The sequence below is a fragment of the Pagrus major genome, chromosome 4 (assembly GCF_040436345.1).
Source record: "Pagrus major chromosome 4, Pma_NU_1.0".
In the NCBI taxonomy this organism is placed as follows: domain Eukaryota; kingdom Metazoa; phylum Chordata; class Actinopteri; order Spariformes; family Sparidae; genus Pagrus; species Pagrus major.
The window spans coordinates 16,982,241-17,005,817 of record NC_133218.1 but is presented as its reverse complement, the minus strand read 5'-3'; the positions used below and the strand labels follow the sequence as shown (position 1 = coordinate 17,005,817).

The 23,577-nt window shown below is 38.8% G+C and overlaps 1 protein-coding gene and 1 pseudogene across 1 annotated transcript; one reads left to right on the top strand and one right to left on the bottom strand.

Moving 5' to 3' along the window:
• Nucleotides 1–2,139: 2,139 nt before the first annotated feature.
• Nucleotides 2,140–23,307, top strand: LOC140994258 (uncharacterized; annotated as a pseudogene).
• On the bottom strand, nucleotides 8,729–10,399 carry LOC140994970 (tripartite motif-containing protein 16-like). The gene has a single exon (XM_073464839.1). It carries the CDS (start codon nucleotides 10,397–10,399, stop codon nucleotides 8,729–8,731), a length of 1,671 nt encoding a protein of 556 aa, XP_073320940.1.
• Nucleotides 23,308–23,577: the final 270 nt, after the last annotated feature.

Below are 23,577 nucleotides of genomic sequence, written 5' to 3'. Positions count from 1 at the left end.
ATACTGACGGTCAAAGTGGAGCTAGTTTTATCTTCTTTATATACAGTTTAGTAGTTTCGCAGTTAGTTTACCTGTGGTTCCCAATACTGCTTTATTGTGATGATTAAAAAGCCCAAAACTGTTGGGGACCACTGATTCAATCATTCAATCATGTATTGTATTTTACAGGGGCAGCATGGCGGGTTAGGCGGCGTTTGCATGTTCTCCCCATGTCTGCATGGGTTTTCTCCAGGTACTCCGGCTTCCTCCCACAATCCAAAGACATGCAAAATCAGTTACTCTAAATTGTTCGTAGGTGTGAATGTGAGCGTGGTGGTTGTTTGTCCCTATGTGTCAGCCCTGCGATGAACTGGTGACTTATTCAGGCTATATCCTGCCATCACCCGATGTCAGCTGGGATAGGCTCCAGCCCCCCTGTGACCCTGAAAAGGATAAGCGGTTTCCCTGGATGGATGGATGTATTTTACAAGCTTATCAATTGGGTTTTATGTAAAATATGAATCTGAAAAAAAGGATAACACAGACATCACCATCTTCAGCTACACTGTAAATAATTTTGGGCTGTTTCAACTTAAAAGTGGAAGTTCAATTGCTGCCTTAAATATTTGAGTTAGGCTGAATAGTTGGTTTAAAATCTTCTTTTAAGTTTTCTTTTTTGTGAAACACAATTTAAAGTTTACTGAACTTGAAAGTACATGTTTGATAAACTTAAGATACTAAGTTGAATCATAGACTGTTCAGTGATACATTTAAAATTGTCTTCCATTTACATTTAAAGAGTATTTTGTGGAGTCAGTTCTTCATCTCACACGAAGAACAGCTGCATCTGCTCCTATTGGTGCTACTTTGTTCCAGCATTAGCACAAAGACACTACATGAAGCTGCTCTCAGTGACCTCATAAAAACAGTAAAAGTGTGATGGGGTAAAGATTAAATTCAAAATTTTACCTTTGTCATGGTTAGCATTTTTTTTCATTATTGTCAAAAAAACAACCATGTCTTGGAACGTACCAAAAACATGCAGCAAGTTTCCATAACGGATGTTTTTCTTAAAACATGAGTCTCAGGAGAGTTTTACCTCTCAAACAATGCATGCTGGGAAGTCTGCCAATATGCTGATCATTAGAAACTTATTGACTGAAGTCATTATTTCAAGTCAAAAGACTTCAAGTTGAAAGAACTCATGATTACAAGTTCTGAAATTGTCTGAAAAGAAAAACTGTAAACTTTAAGTTTAATCAACTTGAAACAAATAAAACTTGCATATTTATAAAAAAGAAAAATAATTTGATTCCACTAAATTCCATAATTACAGTGTAACGCCCTGATCATGTCTGTCATGTCCACATGGTTTTTTTCTTTTTTACTTGGACATGAACAGAAAGAAACTTCTGGTCAACTTGACCTTTAACATTCAAAATTAGGTAAACCAGTGCTCATGAGACTGGTCGAAGGATAATGCAAAATGTTGCATTTATAAAGTGCAGTGACTGATGCAACAACTGATTATCATTAGACGGACTGAGTTTGTACTGCTTTATTTGTTTTTGTCTTGATGTTGAATGTTTCACATTAGGATGGCCACTCAACAAGCCCTTATGGGTTTTTTGGCTCTTCCTGCACATTTCTCTCTGAAATTATTGTTTTTATTGATTCTTTACTTACCCAGTCATTATGTACTTTAGGTATTCTGTTTCTTTTTACTGATCTATTATGTATTATTTGCAATGAAATAAATAAATAAACAGACGTATAGCCTCACACTGTGTCCCTTCCCTCACATGAATATTCACAGTATACATGAATATTATATTATCACGATCCACTGTTATGATATCATCTTACTTTTTCCCTTGGGAGAGTCACGTGACCCCTGTCAGGGTGAGGGGGGGGGGTCAAAACGCTTCAATGAAAACCACATGGAGGGTGGAGAGAGCTGCACTAAACAGGGAGAGAGAGAGAGAGAGAGAGAGAGAGAGAGAGAGAGAGAAGCCAACATGAGCCACAGAGGCAGAAGAAGAGGAACAAGAGAGCAGCTGTAGTAAAGATCTCCAGAACCAGAACTGAGGTCGAATCCAGGACAAGAGGCTACAGCGGAGCCAGAACCAGGACCGCAGACCAGGAGCAGTCCAGTCCACCATGTCAGAGCCCATCAGGAGGAAAAGCTCCAGCAGACAGCTCCTGCAGAACCTCATCAGGTGAGAGACAAATGACTTTTACACATGACAATCACAAGTGTGTATTTTTTACTTGTAACTGCAGGATCAAATTTGATGCTGTGTTTGGTGAAATTTGGTATTTTTTAAGGAATGCAGCAGAAATTATCATGCAGCTAACTACATTTACTCAAGTCCTGCACTTCAGTATAGATCTGCGCTATCCATCCATCCATCCATCCATCCATCCATCCATCCATCCATCCATTCATTCATCCATCCATCCATCCATCCATCCATCCATCCATCCATTCATTCATTCATTCATCCATCCATCCATCATCCATAGTTTGAACCTTACACTAGACACAATTGACACTAATATTCCACAACTGGAAAATATCACAAAGGAAAGCAGTTTGTGTTCAGTTTCTTCCCACTTCCTATAATATGTCTTGTAAAAATTAACACATTTCCGTAAAAAGTGGTGGCAAGTATAAAAAATATGAGAAAATGGAAAACTCAAGTAAACTTTGTACTTGAGTAAAAGAACAAAGCCTGTGGCCAGAACCTGTTGTTAAGAGGTGATGAGCAGCCCTGAGTTTACTGCTAAAATAGGGCAGCCATCAGAGGAGGGAAGTAACAAAGTACAAATAGGTATCTATACTTTACTTGAGTATTTATTATATGACAACTTTTTACTTTTACATTTTAACACAAATATCTGTACTTTCTGCTCCTTACATTCTCAAAACTTTAGTTTTAATGCATTTGAGGGGAGTTATTGAATATTTACAGTGCTTTTCCAACCCAAATTGTTGGTGTCCTGGGAACAAGACTCAACAATGTCTTTGTGCTGCATTTATGAACAGCTTGAACAGATCCTCCTAACCGCCTTTAAGTTTAATAATCTTTAAATTTTATAAATATGAAGTGAGGTTCAGCTAGCTTTGCAGAGAAATGGCCAGCAGAAATGTCCTCCAGAGGTATACGTTTATACGCCTGTAAATTTTGCTTTTACTTGAGTAAAGAAGTTAAATCAGTACCTCTACTTTTACCAGAGTCTCCATTTTTTTAATCTGTAGCTGTACTTCAACTTGAGTAAAGAATGTGTGTGCTTTTGCCACCTCTGGCAACCATCACCATCGACAGTCAGCTGTTCATCATAATTGAATTATTATTATTATTATTATTAACATGTTTAACTAATGTATGCTTCCAAAGTGCACTGATAGCATGTTTGTTTTTTCTAAATATCTTGGCTTTCAGAGCTCCACTCACGCCACAGATGAAACAAGCTGTTTTGGTTTCATTAACAAATCAATGAATGTAATTGGCTGGTACTATTTGTCTTTATCTACCCTACTGTACTTTATCTAAATTTGATCTAACAGTGAAAAGACCTGATTCAGAAAAATCTGATACTGATATCTTTAGTTTTTTCCTATTGTGACATCAGCAGAGAAATGAATCAAATGTTACAATTTCATCATGTTAAAAAGCTGAAGATCACTGAGAAATGTTAACGTCATGCTTTCGTAGCACCACAAAACAAAACTGGAAAAATTCACCGAAGACAAGAAAACATTTGTTTTAACTCTTCAGAAGGATGGCAGAAGTGCAGCTATCAAATTATTTTAAAACTTGGTTTTGTAAATGTTTTAAATGCACTCAACACCTTTGTTTGACCTTATGATGGACCCAATGTATTTAGGTGAAAAACATGAATGTAACCATAACTTCATTTGTTAATTGGATTGACACTTATCAGTTATCAGTCTGAACTCCATCATCTTTCATTGTATCCTCTTGTTTTTTCTGTTTGTTTTGTTTTTTTGTACCATGTAGCTGATTTTTTGCCTGGTTTGTCCACTTGATACAGTCTGTTCTGATTTACTCCTCTAACAGCCACGGGAGCCTAATATCTTGTGTTGTTTTCTATATTTGCATCACTGCTCCTAACTACTTGTTTCTCATTGTCAGTGAGGCTCTAGTTTCCTCCGTGATCGGTGGAACATTGCTGTGTGACCTCACTGAAAATGACACTGAGCTCTGAGTTCAATGGCTTCTTTTATAGCTGCAACTTCCTTAATGGCCATGACATCATCTGGCTGACTCCTGAACCCCCTCCTGCTCAACTTCACACACAGACACACACGCACGCACAAAGAAAATGCCGTTCCCCAGGCCTCCATTGCCTCATTGTGTAAATGGTGGAAAAAGTGATGCATATCAGACTGATTTCCTCCATAATTTGCTCGTTTCACATCTAGGCCTCACAGCATCACGTTAAAAGTCCCAGCAGAGTCTGAAGATAAGTACAGAGACAATACCCTCTACCAGCAGTGACTGTGTGAATCATCTCTGAGATATTTACGAAGTCCCGAAAGATTTATTTATAGAGTTTTGTGTTTAAAAACAACCATGTCTCCTAAACATTCAGTATCTAAAATGTCTTCCCAATTATGCTGAGGTGAAATTATATAATTTTTGCTTGTAAATGTTATATAATACATTTTTTGGAGCAAAAGCTACATTATCTACTGCACTTGAGCAGTGATGGAATGTAACTAAGTACAATTTTGAAGTACTTGTACTTCAAAACTACTTCAATACTTGAGTATTTACATACCACTCCACTACATTTTGAAGGCAAATATTGTACTTTTTACTCATTATGTTAATTTAATTACTTTAGTTACTGGTTACTTTTCAGATTACAAGCTGCATCATTTATTGACAATCAGATAAATAAACGTAGATCCCAATAATTTAAAAAGTTCTGAATATGTATGATTTACAGTGTCCCTGTCTGCCAGCTGAATCTACGGGGTTGTTGGACAGTCGTGTGTGGTGTGGTATTACATTAGATGACGGGCTGAGGTAGACATCTCCACAAAACAACACGCTACACAGATGTCTTTGACATAATGTCAATACTGTTGTTGTCCCGAGGTCCCACTGTTTTTATCCAATTTCTTTCTATTTTAATCTAATATTCTGGCCATATATATCTTACAAATTGCTCCTCTAACAGCAGTTGGCATCCACGGCGTTGCATTACTTACACCTTCAGGTAGAAAACATAACCATAAAACCTTTTTAGTCACATACAGTGGTGAGTTTGCAGATTGCAACCAACTGCATACCCCGCTTCTTACCCTCCCCTTTGGTGGCTGCTTAAAATGCGAAAAACGCAAGAGGCCCTCTCTAAAGTAAGTGTCTGGTTTGTCCATTCTGGGCTGCTGTAGAAACATCTGTGGAAGAGGACTTGCTCCTTCTGTAGATATACAAGGCTTGTTGTAAGTTAACAAAAACACAACAATTGAAATTTCAGGTAATGATACACTAATGAAATATAATCACAAATATCATATTCCACTTCTGCCCTGTCAGATATGTTAATAACAACTTTTCCTCATTATGTTAATAGAAAACTTTCAGACGTATGCTGTAATTTCAAGGAGGCAGGCTAGGAACAAGATATAAACACAAAGTTCATATCAACACAAGTTTTTTTCCTGTTCACACAAAATCCTTACCTTTATAACAAGATAATAACTTTATAAGATAAAATACAAGATTTGCTCACTGAAACCAGCTTCAGTTTATTATTTTAAGTCAGGAGTAAAATATGTGTGATTTGTAGTTGGCTGAAACTTTTAAACATGCAACACTAATAAGTGCATGAAGGATTTACTTCTTCCCCATGTCGCATTTCAGGCAGAAATTATGAGGTCCAGACAATCAAACCTCATCCCCAGTGGACCCATTACCCCTCAAAAACTGGCCCAACTGAGACGCCAAAACAGAACTATCACACAAATCGATTTACAGCGACTGGGTCCTGCCAATATGGCTCCCACTACATCTCTTGTGTGTGTGATCTTATGTAGGTCACTTTCCCACATAATAATGACCGAAGCCTGTTTGACTCAAAACCAGTCATAGCCAGTGTCCTCATCGACTGCGGCATCAGCCTTTTACATCTGAATTTGGTTTTTGCACTTTTTATTTTTAAATGATGATTTCATTCAGCCAAATGTTTGATGGACTAAGGGGTTGACATGTTGGGAACATTAATCATATTTCTGGGTGAAGGCCTGTGCATAAATTTACCCGCAACTGGCTGTAACAAAGGCAAATGGTCTGCATGTTTTATGTATTTTTTAATGAGAACCAACAAACTTGAGACCTGTTTTTCTTCCATGATTCTGCTACATTTCTGTGACTAAATTCACATTATGCCTTTACCAGAAGAAGAGAAGAGAGAAGAGATGCCTTCAAAAGATTATCTTAAGTTGATATTAGGCCACAGTAGTCTGAGTTAATAAAATAAAATGAGTTTCTCCCTATCAAGTTACCGCTGTATTAGTACAAAATCCCCTTTGTGTTACTGTCTATTCACTGCAGCTTAACAAGGAAACAATTAGGCAATGTTGCGATTAAAATACTTTAAGTTTAGACAAAATGATTGTTAAACTCGGCTCTAGATTATAATCAACCTTGTATTCACTTCATGTAAACTGATATTTTTGCACAGAATAAGAGCTGTGGAGGGCAGTGGAGGCATGTTAAATACTAACATTTTGATCAGACAGACAATTAAAACAGTTCTAAATATACAAATGTCTTTGCCAGGTTATGTAAATCCTTTATCTAGTCCTAGGAACAAAGGTGTGTGTACATGAAGTGTCAAAAATAATCTTCTTCATTCGACGCGAAAACAGTAAGTACGGTAAATGCAGTGGGTCAAAGTTAAATCATTACATTCTGTAATCTGCTGGGTGTTTACAACGAACAGTTTGGATAATAACTTTAACAGCTTCTGTTTGCTTTGGTTTTAGTCACGTATGACTGTCATGTTTCTGGCAAAGTCAGACATTTTTAGTAAAGGCACAACATTCTTTGAGATCTCAGCATTTACTTTGGGCCAAATCTCCAAAAATATGATCCAAGTTATAAACTCCAATTATCCTCTAAAACCAATGACATCATGCTTTGGAAAACTTGTTTGTACCCAAACTCCAAATGCAGGTGCTCCCCTGAGATTTCCAACCAATCAAATGTCAGACTGAAAATTTCCAAAGTTCTCATTGTGCCAATTTTTCGACAAGATTTTCTCCAGACCTCCGTAAGTATGACGAGATGGCTACACAGGATTAAAGTCTCTCTCCATCACCCGTTCTGCTCCTCCTCCTCCATCTCTTCACCTCCTCCCTCGCTCCCTCTTTGTTTCTCTCAGGAGATTGAAATTAAGTGAAACAGCACAGCAGCTGGCTCAAGCTCCACCAGATGTGCTTCAACAATAAAAAGAGTTATTGTTATCAAGTCCCGCCCTCTGGAAACTATAGAACCGATCAGACACGAGAACTGAATGAGCTTTCTATGAAACAGAAGGCCGAGTAATTTTTTCCTAGAATTTATAAATCTACTTACCTAAGAAAATCCTGATGCATACACTTTTCCATAGGTACCTTTCACTGTTATAGCAGACAAAGAACACATATGAAACATTCTGTGTGCTTTGTTGTTGGTGGAGCAGATAACATGATTTAAATTGTCATTGCTTGACTTACACAGTATCTATCTTCACTTCATAAGCATTTGTTACAGATCCTTCTATTTTACAATTTTATTCATTATGCAAACCTTCAGTTCATTCACATATCCCATCAGTAAATAATGTGTAATGCCTCTTGTTCCATGATTTCACGTACAGATTTATTTCATCCACACAATCAGGTTGTCTGAACAGAATCTCACCTATGTAACAGAAGATAATGGATGAACTAATTATTGATTACGATCATGATGATTACAGTTTTATGATACCTAATTTGTACATCATTTTGAATGACAACAACATCTGGTCTGCCAAACATATAAATGTAATATAAACATGCTTATAGATTTCTTTACAAATGTACAAAGTGGAGAGAACAAAATATCTAGGATAAAGTAAGTTTTGGTGCTTTCTCACTTAAGATCCATGCATCGGAAGAGAAACAACAGCATACAAATACATCAATTAGAAACATTAAACAAAACATTAAACAGACATTTGGAGCACAGAGAAGTTTACGTTTACATGCAGAGACATACCAGTTTTGGTAAACAAAAATCATCACGAGCAGTGATAGCCTCCATGGCTGAGCAAACACGAGAGATGCATAAGATACCTGTTAAACAGCAGACTATTGTTAGAGACCACCTTGAGATCCCCGTTCATCTGACAAAACTGGGTATTTTTAACAAGACATCTGGACATTTTCCAGCTGTGTCTCTGGCACCAAAAGCAGGTATTTTTAAGCAAAAACATGATCTTAATCTAACCCTAACCCATTGCTTTTTTGCATAAACCTGACGTAAAGTTTCAACATACAATATCTGTGGTATATAGAAATATACAATGCCAACTTATTCTGGTGATTGGGTTGGTCAAAGTACCACCTATAATCACCAACAGATGATCTTTCTGCAGTAAAAAAAATGCCACAACATTCGTATCTCCGCAACCATGAAGCCAAAATAAACTAAACTCAGTCTATTGTCCCTTAAATGACTTCTGTCTATTTGAGTTTACAAAACTCAGCAGCGTCTTCAACAAAATAAAACCAAAGTCCAGCATAGAGAGGCTGAGTGAATGTGGTCTGGACTCTGTGGAGGAGAGTCATGGTTTCAGAGATGCTGTAGAAGGACAAAATACCTGCACTGTGGTCCAGGTACACTCCAACTCTGGAGGACCGAGGACCTGAGACAGGAGTCCTAATATTGTCGTACCAAAAGTTATAACTGTTTTTGGTACAATATAATGCCCAAGATTTGTCATTGTTTCCAAATTTACATTCATTTGAGCCCCCTACTCTGCTGATATTCTTGTATGCGACTGCCACACAAACTCCTTCTCTCCACTCCACCTCCCAGTAGCAACGTCCAGTCAGACTCTCTCTACTCAGGACCTGGCGCCAATTAGTGAATCTGTCTGGGTGACTAGAATAAGACTGTTGTTTACTCACTAGTGTTGCTTTTCTGTTTCCATCAGATAATAACAGATATGGCTGTGCTGTATTTGGATCCAGTGTGATTTCACATGAATACTGTAAGAATTCAGCTCTGCTCTTGGGTTCTGGTTGTGGCATTAAAACATCAGTTTCAGTCACTGTCAGTGAGATGTTTGTCCATTTCTCACTCAGAATGTTCTGTAGTTTATCTCTGACCTCTGACACAGCCACTGGAACATCCTCAAAGTACCGCACAGAATGAATATTGGTGCTTGATGACTCTGTAGATTCACTGAGTCGTGACAGTGAGGGGTAGTTTTGCAGAAACTGGTTGTGATCCTCTGTGTGTGAGAGCTGCTCCAGCTCAGCGTCTTTGCTCTTCAGCTCAGTGATCTCCTGCTCCAGCTTCTCCTGAAGCTCTTTGACTCGACTCACTTCAGCATCCTGCTTGTATCTGATCTGCTGCTTCACTTCAGAGCTTTTTGTCACAATGAGTTGAATTAACTCAGTGAAGATCTTCTCACGGTCCTCCAGTGCTTTATCAGCAGAGCGATTGATAGCCTCCACCTCCTGATTAAGCCCCTTTACGACTTTCTCTCTGTCCTGGATTCTCTGCCGGATTTTTTGTCGACTCACCTCGAGCTCTGTCTGCCTCTCAGCCCTTTCTGCTGCAGCTGCGACTGTGTTGTGGCCTCTATGTTCATCTACAGAGCAGAGAAAACAGATACACTGCTGATCAGTACGACAGAACATCTTCATTACCTCATCATGACGAGAGCAGATGCTCTCCTGGAGCTTCTTTGAGGCATCCACCAGCTTGTGCCTCTTTAATGGAGCCACATCATAATGAGGCTGGAGGTGACTCTCGCAGTAAGAGGCAAGGCAGACCAGACAGGACTTGAGGGCTTTCAGTTTTCTTCCAGTGCAGAAATCGCAGGCCACATCTTCAGGTCCAGCATAGCAGCGATCAGCAGGAGCAGCTTGGAGTCCAGTCTTCTTCAGCTCCTCCACTAAATCTGCTAACAAGGTGTTTTTCACCGATACAGGCCTCAGAGTGAATGTCTGCCTACACTGAGGGCAGCTGTGGATTTTCTTCTCATCCTCTTCATCCCAGTGGGTTTTAATACAGCTCATGCAGTAGTTATGTCCACAGGGAATAGTCACCGGATCCTTCAGTAGATCCAGACAGATTGAACAGCAGAATTTCGCTTGGTCCAGCTGAGTTTCTTGCTGCGCCATTTCACCTGTCAGTGATAGTGACTGTGAAACAGTTTCTCTTTCTCTGAACAGAAACAAAAGATTTTCTCCTCCTGCTCTTGTTCAATTGCTGGAAATAATGACGTTAGTCAGATCCTTCATTCCACACTATGTTGTTGACACCCATCCTTTTACCTGCAGGCATGTGACGGGCAGGGAACAAATAAATATCGCGATAGGGTGGAGCTCGCTGTGTTTGAGAACAGAAGAAAGAGGGAAGGGTTTTCAGGTTTTACTGCATTTCACAAAGAGTTTTTTTTTAAAGAGAGATAGGGTGTGTAGGGTGTATCTGTAATTTACAATGTGCAGAAAAATTAGTTGGATTGAAAGTGGGGCTTTCTGCTCACAACTTGAGAACACTTAACAACCCAATCACCAAATAAATGTTAACTTTGTACATTTCTGCAATGAATGGATATGTTGAAACGTTACTTTTCTTAAAATTTCAAATATACATTTCTTTATGTTTATGGTCTGGTTAGGTTTAGGCACATAAACCACTTTGCTAGGGTTAGGAAAAGATCATGTGTTGTCTTAAAATGCCAGTTGTTGTCACTACAAACACGGCTGGAAAATGTCTCAACAGCTGCTAAAATACCCGGTTTTGTCAGTTGAAACGGGAAGCACAGAATTGCTTTGATAGTGGCAACTGGGCTCACTTAAAACTACTTTAAGGGTGAAAAATTGGAGAATTGTATGTTAAGAGGTACATCACTATCTTAAAGATCATTGTGAACCCTGATACTTGCTGCTAACTTTTCACATACAGGTAAAGTTCTTCAGGTAAATTTATATTCAGAGAGTTATCCTTGGATCCCTGAGGATGTTAACTAGTGTGTTGACAGGCGTTGGTGTCCATGTTGGTTGGTTTTAGGGTGACCGCCCAGCGGAGCCAGGAGGATGCTGAGGAGGTGGAGCGGGAGCGAAGGAGGAGAAGCAGGGAGAAGGAGAGGGGAGAGGGGAGTCCTTCCGGGCCAGAGCCCCCCCAACATAACGGCCGAACACACAATGACCGAACACACAACGACCGAACACACAACACAGCGTGAGTACGACGAACTGTTATACCACTTCACCCTGTAATGGCGTTCAATTGCAAATATCTAAAAGACAGACTAGAAATGGAGAGCTATTGGATAGATGTCTTACAAAAATGATGTTTTGACATTGAAAATACTTTAATACAGTGTTTAGGGCAAATCATTAAGACATGTTAATTACTCAGCTCTGAATGTTTCCTCAGGCTTCCAGTCTTTAAACTAAGCCGAGCTAAACTGCCGGTTGCTCATATTTACAATAAAGATCTTAGAATTGCATCAATCTTCTCATTTAATTTCAGCAAGATAGCAAATAAAAAATAACTTCCTAAAATGTTTTGTTCTGTAACTATCCTCGTGTCAGTTTGGGAACGATAGATCTGGGTCCAGACCAGTGCATGAATTCTGTAGGTGTTTGTGTTTCACATAACAGATCAGACGTTGAACAGGCTGTGATGTTTACAGCTGAGATTTCAATTGGGGTACTTACTACAGTGCTGATTACAAGGGAAAAGACTTGTGTGCATGTTTGTTAACAATATGTTCAGTCATCTTACACGGTCCAGTGATGCTGCAGGTGAACACGCTAAGAAAGCTGCTGCACCATCAGTTTCTGTTTGATTGCTCAGAGATGTGACGAGGGGAAACATGCTCATCACCTGAGACTGTAAGCTGCTGAGCAGACTCATTTACTCATTTGAAGTAAAATGCACTTCACCCATCAAATACTGCACTGTTCACTGGTTCAGTCATCAGCCTCATGGTTAAGGTGTACGGTTACGTTTGGTTACCAAAAGTTAAGACAGTTTATTAGTGCACAAAATTGACAGGATAGACCAAACTGTCTTCAGCCTAAGTCTGTTTATATTGGATGATAATATCAAATCTGAGAAAAGAATGAAGTCGTTTGTATTCTAGCTTTGCTGATGTGTACTTTTGAAATAATACAAGTGATTACATTGTTGGTTTGACATTTAAAAAAAAAAAATTAAAACATTTTAGAAGCTCAAATATTTTGAATTTAGTTATAATAGAAGATAATTTTGTGCTAGGGCTGTTGATAATCATGTGAATCTTTCATCATGTGAATCTTTCAGCCAAACACAAAAGATGTGTTTGGCTGAAAGATTCAAGTTGACCCAAGAGGTCCAGGAAAAAAAGTGTTTTCTGTAAATGTATTCTCAGATGTCTGTCAAAACATAAAACTATTCATAAATGGCCACCTGGTGATTCTCCAATTTCTCCCTCATTTCCAGTTTAGAGTGTTGAAAAGTTTATGAGACGCACTGCTAAGTAACAGACAGACAAACAAACAAACAGGACTGAAAATGTATTGTCTTTGATGGAGGTGATCATAAACACAAACGGGATCAACTAACAGTCAGCCAAATGCGACACTTACAACCCAGATTCCAAAACAGTTGGACCGCTGTGCAAAGCATTAATAAAAACAGATGCAATCATTTGCGAACAGTGTTACAAAGTTTTCCTGAGCCCATGTGCAATAAAATCCTTTTACACAATCATGTGTTTCACACTGTGGTGAACCTCGTCCCATCCCTGCTTGTGAATGACTGGGACTTTCGAGGATGCTCCTTTCATACCCAATCATGACACTATCACCTGTCACCAATTAACCTGTCACAGTCTTTTGTTTCCCAACTTGTTTAAAACATGTTGTTGGCATCAAATTCTGAATAAGCATATATTTACAAAACTCAATAAAGGAGGTAAAACAATAAAATATTGTCATTGTACTGTTAATGATTGAATATATGTCAAAAAGGATTAACAAATTATCGGTTTCATTTTATGCATCATCCAAATCAAGTCCAGATCAGAGAGCACCAGTAAAAAAATATGTTTGCACTGTTCAGCCAAATGTGCAACACAATCCAAGTTAGCCTGAAATTAATTACATGAGGGTTAAAGCACTCACAGCTCAGCTTTTGGGAGTTTTGTTCCTACTGATGAGGTACTGTCTGCTGATGTGAGCTGATCTGGAACGAGAGGCTGCAGCTACTCTTTGTTTATTGTTTCCATGGAGCCTGAAGCTGCAGGTCCTGTCTGCCACCTGCCTCCTGGCTCAACACTGTGCCCAGTTAGAAACCTTTGGATGACATCAGAGACACTTGGTAACTTGGAGGGGGAAAAAAAAACATCAGAAACAAGAGACAAGCCCTAACAACAGGCAGCACAGGAGATGGAGGAGGAGATGGAGGAGATGGTTAAACAATGGAGGCATGAGTGAAAACAAACTGTACTGATAGCTCTGAGATAATTTTCTTTGACAGAGCTGTGTTTCTATCCAACAGATACAAATAACCCTCACAAAGCAGAACAAGCAAAACACTGGAGGAGAAAATTGTTGGATTTTGAGTAGAAATGTGTGAAAAAAAAGAGGTTTCAACCTCAATTCACTAAACCACTGACATGGTTGCATCAACCTCCAATCAAACTCTTTCATTGATCAGTCAGATGACTAAAAGGATCTCTGTTTGGTCCTCAGGCTGGACGAGGATCTGAAGCCCAGCTGCTGCTTGGTTCTGGAGGAGGACGAGGGCTTCAGCGACTGGAGTCACAGGTTGGAGAATCGTAATGAGCAGGAGGTGCCAGATGACTGCAGGGTCAGGGTGCAGAGACCTTTAACATCACAGTGGAAACCAGAGTCTGGAGAGGACAAACAGCAAAAGGATGAAGAGGAGGAGCAAAGCAGTCGGTCCCAGGGAGCTTCAACAAGACCTCCAGAGAAGGTTTCCCACATAACAGATCAATACAGTCAGTAATGGGGCTTTCAGGTGGAGCTACTGTTTGGCAGAAAAACAGCTGAGTCTGGTTATCTCATGTTTGCCCCATCCTAAGAAGTCAGTGTTATATTTATATACTTTATTCACATTTCTGCAAATTTAGCTTTCCCGGTTAGTTTTCAGATGATATGACATTTCAGTCCAGGTTATTTATACATTTTAAGCCTCCAACATGACTTAATGAAATGTCTTTTAGATCGATTGCCACAAAATTTGGTTCTGATTTCCATGTTCCCCTCAGGATGAATTGTAATAACTTTAATTATCCTTTAAATGGTCGGTCCCGAATGAATTGGCAACAATTTCCATCATTTAAGTAAATTTAATGCAAAAACATTTCATCGTTGCTTCACAAATATGAGGATTTGCAGCTTTTCTTTTAATTATTTGAATGATTTTGATGTATTTTTCATCATTTTGACATTTTGACTGTGAAGTTGGACAAACCATCATGATTATACTTAAATACTTTAACTGAAGTAACACTTTTATTTCTAACAGAGTATTTTTAATGTGAGGTATTAGTACTTTAACTAAAGTAAAGGATCTTAATACCTATATATAGTAACTGTATAGTAACAAGTTACCTGCTTTGCTTTTGGTTCATTTTAGATGTCCAGCAACAGAAAAGAAGTCAGAACATCATTCAGCTCAACGGTCTTCCTGCCACAGGACACCAGGCTGCAGCATGCCACGGGTCAGCCAGCAGACAGGACGTCTTACCTGGTTGCAGGGACGATGAAGCCTCGGTGTGTTCTCCACTCTTGTCTGACTTTATCTCCCTCTTTGTCAAGTGGCATGTTTTAATAACCCTAACCGTTTTCTCATGAATAGTTTATCTCTTGGTTCATGTATGGTGTGTTTCTTTCCTGGGATGTAAACATGCTCTTTTATCCAATCCACAACTTTCTCACTTTATTAACCAACTAAATCTTCATCTCCACAGTGGAGGAGCCTGCAGAGTGGATGGGCAGGTGGAGCAGGAGGAGAAAGAGGAGGTGCAGGCTGCTCTACAGACAGACTGGAGGTCAGCAGAAACCCGACAGATCCCCAGAGATGAGGATGATCAGGAGGAAGAAGAGGAACTGAGCTTCACACATGAAGAGAAGGAAGACCTCCACCTCAGGAGGGAGGAGAGACACAGGGAGAAGGAGGAAAAGGAAGAGGAAGATCAAGAGGAAGAGGAAGAGTACAAGATGTCAGAAAAGGTTGGCTTTCCTACTACTGCTGCCTCTACTGCTAATGTTATGAGTATCTGTATTTTTTGTCACTCCTTAAGATGACATTTGAGAGTTGGATGATCTTTTTTTATCCGTCATCTTAATCCACACCAAAATATGTTGGAAACTACCATCCAGATTGTCATAAAACATGCTGTGAATATTCAAAATGTATCCTTGACCAACGCCTACACTAGTTTACGGCAACGCATCTTGAAAACAAACGGCCTGATTTCCATAAATCATGCTGTGGATATTCATGGTCCCCAGAGATGTTTTTGAGACTAGATGATCTTTCTGTAGCACTGCAATCAGACCACAACTTCCATTTATTAGCCAGTCATAAGAATATCTAATGCTGAATCGACCATAGACTTTATTTAGCGCATTAATGTTCCCAGAGGATGCACTGTTCCCTTTATGTACATTCACACATGAGCATAGATTTAGCGTTATCCTCGGGCTGAACCGTCAGGTCTGTTGAACATATTTCTAACAGTCTATTGGACGGATTGACATGATATCTGTTGACCACATTCACTCCCAGGCAAAACCTCACAAAAAACAGTATTTCTCACTAAAATACATTGTGTACATTCTCAGCAACCAACATACTGAATCCATTTTCCCCCTCATAAAATTTTTGGAAACCTGTTTTTTTTTTTGTTTAAAGTTTGAAACCTGCTTTTTTTTATAATGATGTTTACGAGCATACATTCTTCTTCTCCCCTTCCTTTCCCTACCTTTGCTGTGTTTCTTGGCACACCGCTGCGTCCTGTAGATAGACAGGAATAGTGTGAAACTCTCGGCAGGACTGTGAATCACGTCACCTGCGTGTCTATGCATGTGTGCAATTGTGCACAAGAACGAGAATAAACTAAACTCCATAGGGTACCTTTAATGTCCACGAGTCATCACCCAGGTGCCCCTATCAAACATACTTCATTTTTACCTTCATGACTGGATCTCTAAGTTGTAGTTGTTAGTTATGTACAACTTTTTCACATTTTGAGGTGTCATGAAGGGCCTATGATAGGAATTTAAGCTTTGCATATCTAATTCATACAATACTTTTACTACTAAGCAGTTCAGTTCTGTTTTTTTCTCCCAGCGTTTAATAAAACATTTAATCAAACACATGCATGCTTATTAGAACTCATGGTTCATACAATTTGGCTTCAAATCTGAAAGCAATAAAGTAAAAAAATGCAGCTTTGGCTCACAGGGTATAGAAATGAGAACTGACGAAAGCAGCAATGATGTAAGATGTTGTAACAAATTCCTACTTTTACCACTGGTGCTTTGCCAGTGTTTCATTAGTCTTCTGCCACCAAATAACACAGCATGGGTGAACAGCGTGAACATGTTTTTAAAGGTTTCAGCCATTATTTTTGGAAAAGGATGTGGAAGAAAGAACAGATGTGAGGGGAAACTGTTCTTGAGATTATACCCTTCAACACAATAAAACTTTTGTTCATCTTGATCAGCTTTCTCATTATAAAATAGTAACAGTTGTTGACGTTTTTCTGTTGCGCTAGAGGAGTCCAGAGTCAGTGGAGGGCGGGAGGAGTGAGGAGGAGACCGGGAGATCTACACGCTCGCTTTGCAGCAGCAGTGAAGGCGATGAGTCGTTAAACTGCTATGGTCCGATGAGCCCAACATTCAAGGTATCTCGTCAAACCACTGGTGGTCAGTACAATAAAGATTTCCGGATTCAAATCACCTTTAATTATGCAGTTAATCCAGTAGTAAATCTCTGATTTCTCCAACCGATGATGTCACAGAGAAAGCACAATGTTCTGTTTCATTGCAATGCTTGTGCACGAATTTCAGTAAAGCTTGGAAGTATTCCTCTCAAACTACATTTCAAGTCAAGTCAATTTTATTCATAAAACCAAGTATCATGAATCACTAATCTGCCTCAAGGATCTTTACAATATGTACAGCATACAACACCCTTTATCATAAGACCCTCAATCCAGATCAGAAAAATCTCCCCAAAAAACTTTAAATGGAAGAAACAACAGCATCAGGCTGCCAGTCATCAAAATGATTGTGTCAGTAATGCCTCTCAATGACTGTGATGAATTATTAATGATTTTGCCTTGTTTCATATTAACCATGCTAACATGTTTTGTCTCTTTCATGCTCACCCCTGTTCCACCAGAAACTCCTCATTCAGTTTTACCCAGTAAGTCCTGTGCATGTGTCAGCTGACCTGAGGTGTGAGGAGTTGATTTGTGTCACAGTCCGCTGGACTGAGTTCATACTTTATGTTTGAATCACGAGAGATGTACTGCATGTCAGAGTTCTACTTATAGTTATTAAGCTGCTGGAGACTGCAGTCATCTGCATCTCAGCCCACTGTGTCTCTCTACAGGATGAAGCGAACAGCAAAGTCTCAACAGACGGGAAATGCAAGGTGAGTGCTTCAATAGACAAATGTCAGGGTCAAAGGTCAGCAGCGGCCATAGGATTAGGGATGTAACAGGTCGAATTTACCACTCTCTGCCCAGAATCAATTATATGTTTTATATTACTTTTCCAACATGTCTTCTCTGTTTTTTCTATGGTTGGTTTTATCCATTTTATTTTTTAAGTAAGGCTTTTTGTAGCTTTGCTTTGAAAAGGCCTGTATAAATATGGTTTATTATTATGAGTGTCTTCCACCAGTCTTTTGATAAATGTAGCAAATGTCGCTAATGTGATACAACCAGGACCTGTCTTTTTAACCAGGATTACTAAGTTAGCTAGAAAGCTGAATCAAGTAAGATCTTTAACAACTCATTTTAATTTCATCCATGTGCCAAATTTGAGGGGTTCTCTCAAATTATTTCCTTTAAAAAACAACCAGTAAGATAATGTACATTTCTGCCATACTCTGTGAAGAAAATATCAGTATTTAGTAGGTATAAATTACAACTTTGTGCCAGTTCGCAGGTCTGAACTGCAGCCAGCTTCAATCAAAAGTCTGTTTTCTCAAGTGTGAGTTATCGTCAGTGATTGTCTTATTTCTTTTCACAGATCATAGAGAGAACTGAGTCTCTGAGGAAAAGGTGAGTCTGTGTTCTGATGCATTGAGATAGATTTAAAAGACAGTCAATAAAACAGTCAGAGTAACTGACTGCTACAACACTTCAGAACTGCAGTGGGTTTTACTCAACCCTTCAGATTATGTCGGTCTCCAGTGCCACTCAACCTCTATTCCCAGGAATAAAAATCCAATTTGGTTGTGCAATTGAGTTCACCCAAAAGTGTTATATCTCCTAAAATAGTGGTTTTCATTTAGCATCAGGGGACCTTCAGGGGTCGTTGAGGGCAGTCCAGGGGGAGCAGTGCAACAACAGGAATCATTATTTTCACTTTAATTCCTTCCTTAAGTAACACATTAACAGAATGTATAACTATGTTGCTCATGTGTCTCATACACTTTCTGTAATAAAACATCTAATGGCAAAATCAGATCGGGGACACAGGATCAAAATCTTATGAAATGGGGGTCCATGGTCTAATTTCAGTTTAGAGGTCCTTGATATGAAACAGTTTGAGAACCACTTTCCCAAACAGACTCACATCTTAAATAAAACATAACTTCTTATTTTCCAAAGTTTTCCTTCGGTGTATTTATATCATGTGCAGCAGGGACATGTTGCCTGCGGAACAGCTGCATCTGTGTTTTGATTTATAACACGTTGACCCTGACTCATCTGAACTTGTATACATTCTTCTAAAGCACCAGCAGCATAAAGAAGACGCTGCTACCTGTTCCTGTTTCCAAGATTGACAAGAAACTGGAGCAGTACACACATGCTCTCGAGGTAAAACCACACTGAGTTACACTCATTTGGATATTTTTTTCCTCTTATTGAGTTAAGCAATAAGCAGATAGACCCTGACAGTACGTCCACAAACTGCTAACTGTGATTCTGAGATAACAGGAGCACCTCTTACTTGCCTTTTTGTTCTCTAAAAAGAAACCATAACGGATAAGCAGCCATTATGTTGGTGTTGTTAATTCAAAGTAGTCTATAAATTGCAGGAATTTGTTACTATACCATGTAAAATATTACACACTGTGTTTCTTATACAAAGCACACACAGTTCTGAATCTCACTGTGTTTTTCACAGGTCTCCTCCTCCAGATCAGGCAGTCACGTGCTAACAGACTTGACCAGTCCCACCGAGCCTGTCTCCTCCAAGAAATGCCTGTTTGAGGCAGGAGAAGCCTGGAACCAACACGCTGTCTCAGTTTTACCATCCAAGGTTAATCATTACATGAGATGCATTTGCTTGCACTATTTAATGTTTTTTTTTTAAAAAATAAACAAACAAACAAACATTTAGGATGCACAAAACAAATGCAGGTGGTCTTTAACTCTGAAGCACATAAAACCAGGTATTTGTTTTGTCACAGTCAATTAAAAAAATTCTTCTTTTCTGTGTCAGGATGCAGATGGTTTAAAAGTTGGTGTCGCTGATCTCATCAATCAGTGGGTGAGAGGAAGTGAGGAAGGAAGCAGATGCAGCTCGCCCTTCAAACCGGCAGTATGTCAGAATTTTACCCTGAATTTCCAGTAATGTATGAAACTTTTTCAACCCTGTGCTGATTTTTTCCCCTCTGTGACATGAGGTTTACAACAACTGTTTATTTCTGTCAACTTCTCTCAACTCTCTACCTGTTTGAGAACTTCCTTACCTTTTCTTTCTCAATCAAGTTTCATTATTTTTTTTAACAAGCTGATTCATTTTGTGTTCCTCTCTGCTTCATGCAACCGCACCCAAACCTCTATTCATCTGACGTAAATCATCTCGACTCAGCTCGACAGTGCAGTCTGTAAAAGTCTGCCCCCTCGTGGCTGCAGTGGCATCATTCAGATCTTGGAGTTCAGACAGAGACAAAATGTGAACTGTATGCTGCTATATTTCCAGGAAATTAAACCTGATGGTGTTTTAAACAAGAACAAATCATGGAAGAGCATTGGTAACACTGAATGAGGACACACTGAGGTTTCAGTGTAAATGTCTGTGAATCTGTCTCTGATAAATATTGTTTTCTCAACTGAATTTTTAGGACAGCTCTGGTGGTAAAAGATATAAATTTGTGGTGACGGGTCACGGCAAGTACGAGAAGGTTTCTGCTGACGACGGCTGCAGTGACGATGCAAACTGCCAGTCAGGTAAAACCCTCAAGCATCCTTCATTTTGTTCTGTAATAATAATACAATTAATAAAATGTTAACCTCTTGTTTAAGTGAATTGTTTAAAGTAATTTGTTTAAAGTATTTTTTTGAGAATTGATGTCACTGATGCTGGTTAAATTCTGCATTCGAAAACCTAATTTTAACTTCACTGACCCGTGATGTGACTTTTAATTTAATTTAATTTAAAAGAAGTAGTTAAGTTTAGAAGACACATTTCCTTTAAGCAATTTATCACCAAATGTGGGAATTAGAAAAAACACACATTTACTTGTTAATTATAGGAAGATAATTTTTAAATTTCATTTAAACCCAACCAACTTCATGACAAGCTAATCAAAGGATTATCTCATGATATTCTATATTCTTCTCACTGTCAGCAAATCAAGCATCAAATGTGTATTAATCCGCTGCTGAAAATAGTCCCTAAAAAATACACAATTTCCTCCCGTTTGAATAATGTTTGCTTAAACTACAGTGCTCTGTATCAAGAGGTTGTAACCCATTTTAAAAGGTTTACATCTTGAGTAAGAACCAGTGGTGCAGACGGGGTTATGAACACATTGTTGGTTTTGATCTTTTCATGGGATTTGGTAACTATAAGAAACATAAAGACAAACATAAGCCTCATCAGCTGTGATTAGTTATGTTGGAACTTGTCATATTTTGGATGCAACCAAAGCATTGTGATTAAAAACAATAAAGAAAAATACAAGACACAAGTTTCACATTCAGCTTTATGTATATTTGAGAATCACACAGTAAACAAAAACATGTCATAGTTTAAGCATCAGTGTACAGTACTGAATCAGGCTGTGGTTAGCTTATAGGGGTAAGGTTCCCCTCATCTAAAATAAAATCCACATCATGACAGTCATCTTGGGGAAACAACAGTTTTTAAAATCTTACATACAGACGAAACAACAACATGCTAATATCTGCCACAGCAGTACCAAAATCCTCCAAAGCTGTGAAACATCACACTCATCATCTAATATCTGTCCTTCTTCTCCAACTTTCACACAAATTTTCTTCATTCTGTCTTCAGCAAGCCTCAACATCATCATCATCATTCAATTCTTCTCCTTTCTACATCCAAATTACAAACTCACTATTATTGTTCAGAAGTCCTGGACAATCCACCACAAGGCAGGAAATTACTACACAGGCAGGGTCACTAAGTTTATTTGTTGTTGGATGTTTCAGTGTGAAGTGTATCTTCCTAGACTTCGCGCAACACCAGTGATATAATAAAACAGGATTTTGGTTCAGGGATGTATTAGACGTTGCATATTTTGTATTGCTAACATGACCATAAAATGAGATTGTGTTGCTTTTGTGGGCAAGGGAGGCCAAACGTGACTGACACAGTGGACTACATGGTTTGGGGTGATACCAGGTTGAATGAAAACAAGACAAAGCATCAAAAGCCATGCTACCAGCTCAGTGCTTTGAGCTTAATGCTAATATTCCCACTGTGACAATCCTAGTCTAGTGTGTTAGCATGCTAACATTTGCTAGTTGGTGCCAAATTTTAAGTGCAGCTGAGGCTGCTGGGAATGTCGTTCATTTCGCAGGTAGTTATAAAACAAAGTATTTGACAAATTTAAACAAATTGATCCAATAGTTGTTGAGAAATTTAAGTCGAGACCAAAGTTGTGGACCAACTGACTGACAGACCTAACATTACCATCCCAAGAGCCACTTTAATACAAAAAAACAAAAATCTCACCGAAGCACATGTAAGCCTAAGCTGACATACAATTATATGTATCAACATCAGATGGGGATCTTTAGTCATCATGATATTTTTCCACATTGCCCAGCCCCAAGATGTACCAGCCTGTGTGACTGTAGTTTCCTGCCTTGATTGAAAGCCTGGACATCCACTGCTTTGTTTTCTATCCATACCTGACTTGCAGAAACCTAAATCTGATCTGACTTGACCTTCAGCCGTCATTCATCTCTGTTATCCTTCTTTCAAGAGCCATCTGCCCTGTTGATCCAGGAATGTAAAAGCCCTATTTATCACAGAGATTAAAAACTCCCTACCAGCGGTCTACACTAATAGCCTTTGTTTAGAAAAATAGAAAAAAGGTAGAGCATAACAAATGAAACCATCTTTAATCTTTAAGTATCTACAGCGCATGCATTCAACACTACAACAAAAGAAAAAAGACAAATCTATCCAAGTTGCAGATTATATAATGATCCTTTCTTTCTTTGCATTATTTTTTTCCCATTAACATCCTTATTTGATTTGATTAAAAAGTGCAAAAAAGCCAGACCTGTATTACCTTATTATTTGTTTACCTGGAAAAGCAATAACAGCTAAATCATACACTAGATAAACTGATGAAAATGTCAGAAATCCTTATTTGACATAGGGATGAATTCTCTGTCTTTGCTTTCCCAGGTTAAATTTTAAACCAGGGCCAATTTGTAGCTCCAGTATTGACTCAGGTAGATGGTAATTGAGCAGTAGTCCCCAGCAGTCTACCTCCTCACTGCAGCCTTGACTTATAATGACCTAAGCTATTGCAGAAATCCATAAATGCTTTGAGATGTATTTTCTTCCAAATTCTCTTTGTATTATTGCTTTTCTCAGAGGCTCCCTCACCTACCTAAGATCTGTCTATTTTGTAATCAATTAGAGAAACCGGCCACATCACTCATGAACCCCAAACATATTCTGAATTCAGTTCTAGTTATTTACCGCTTTTTTTTTCGAACCAAATCCTCTGGCTTTTCTGTTGAAGTCCTTCTGTTCGTCTTCCTGACCTTTGCGTTTTATCAGCCCCCTTTCAAACACTGCTGCTATTTTCGTGAGCGGCTTCTCTGCTGCCTCTTTAAGTTTCCTGGCATCAAAACGGGGGCTGTACAGCAAAACTGGCAGGC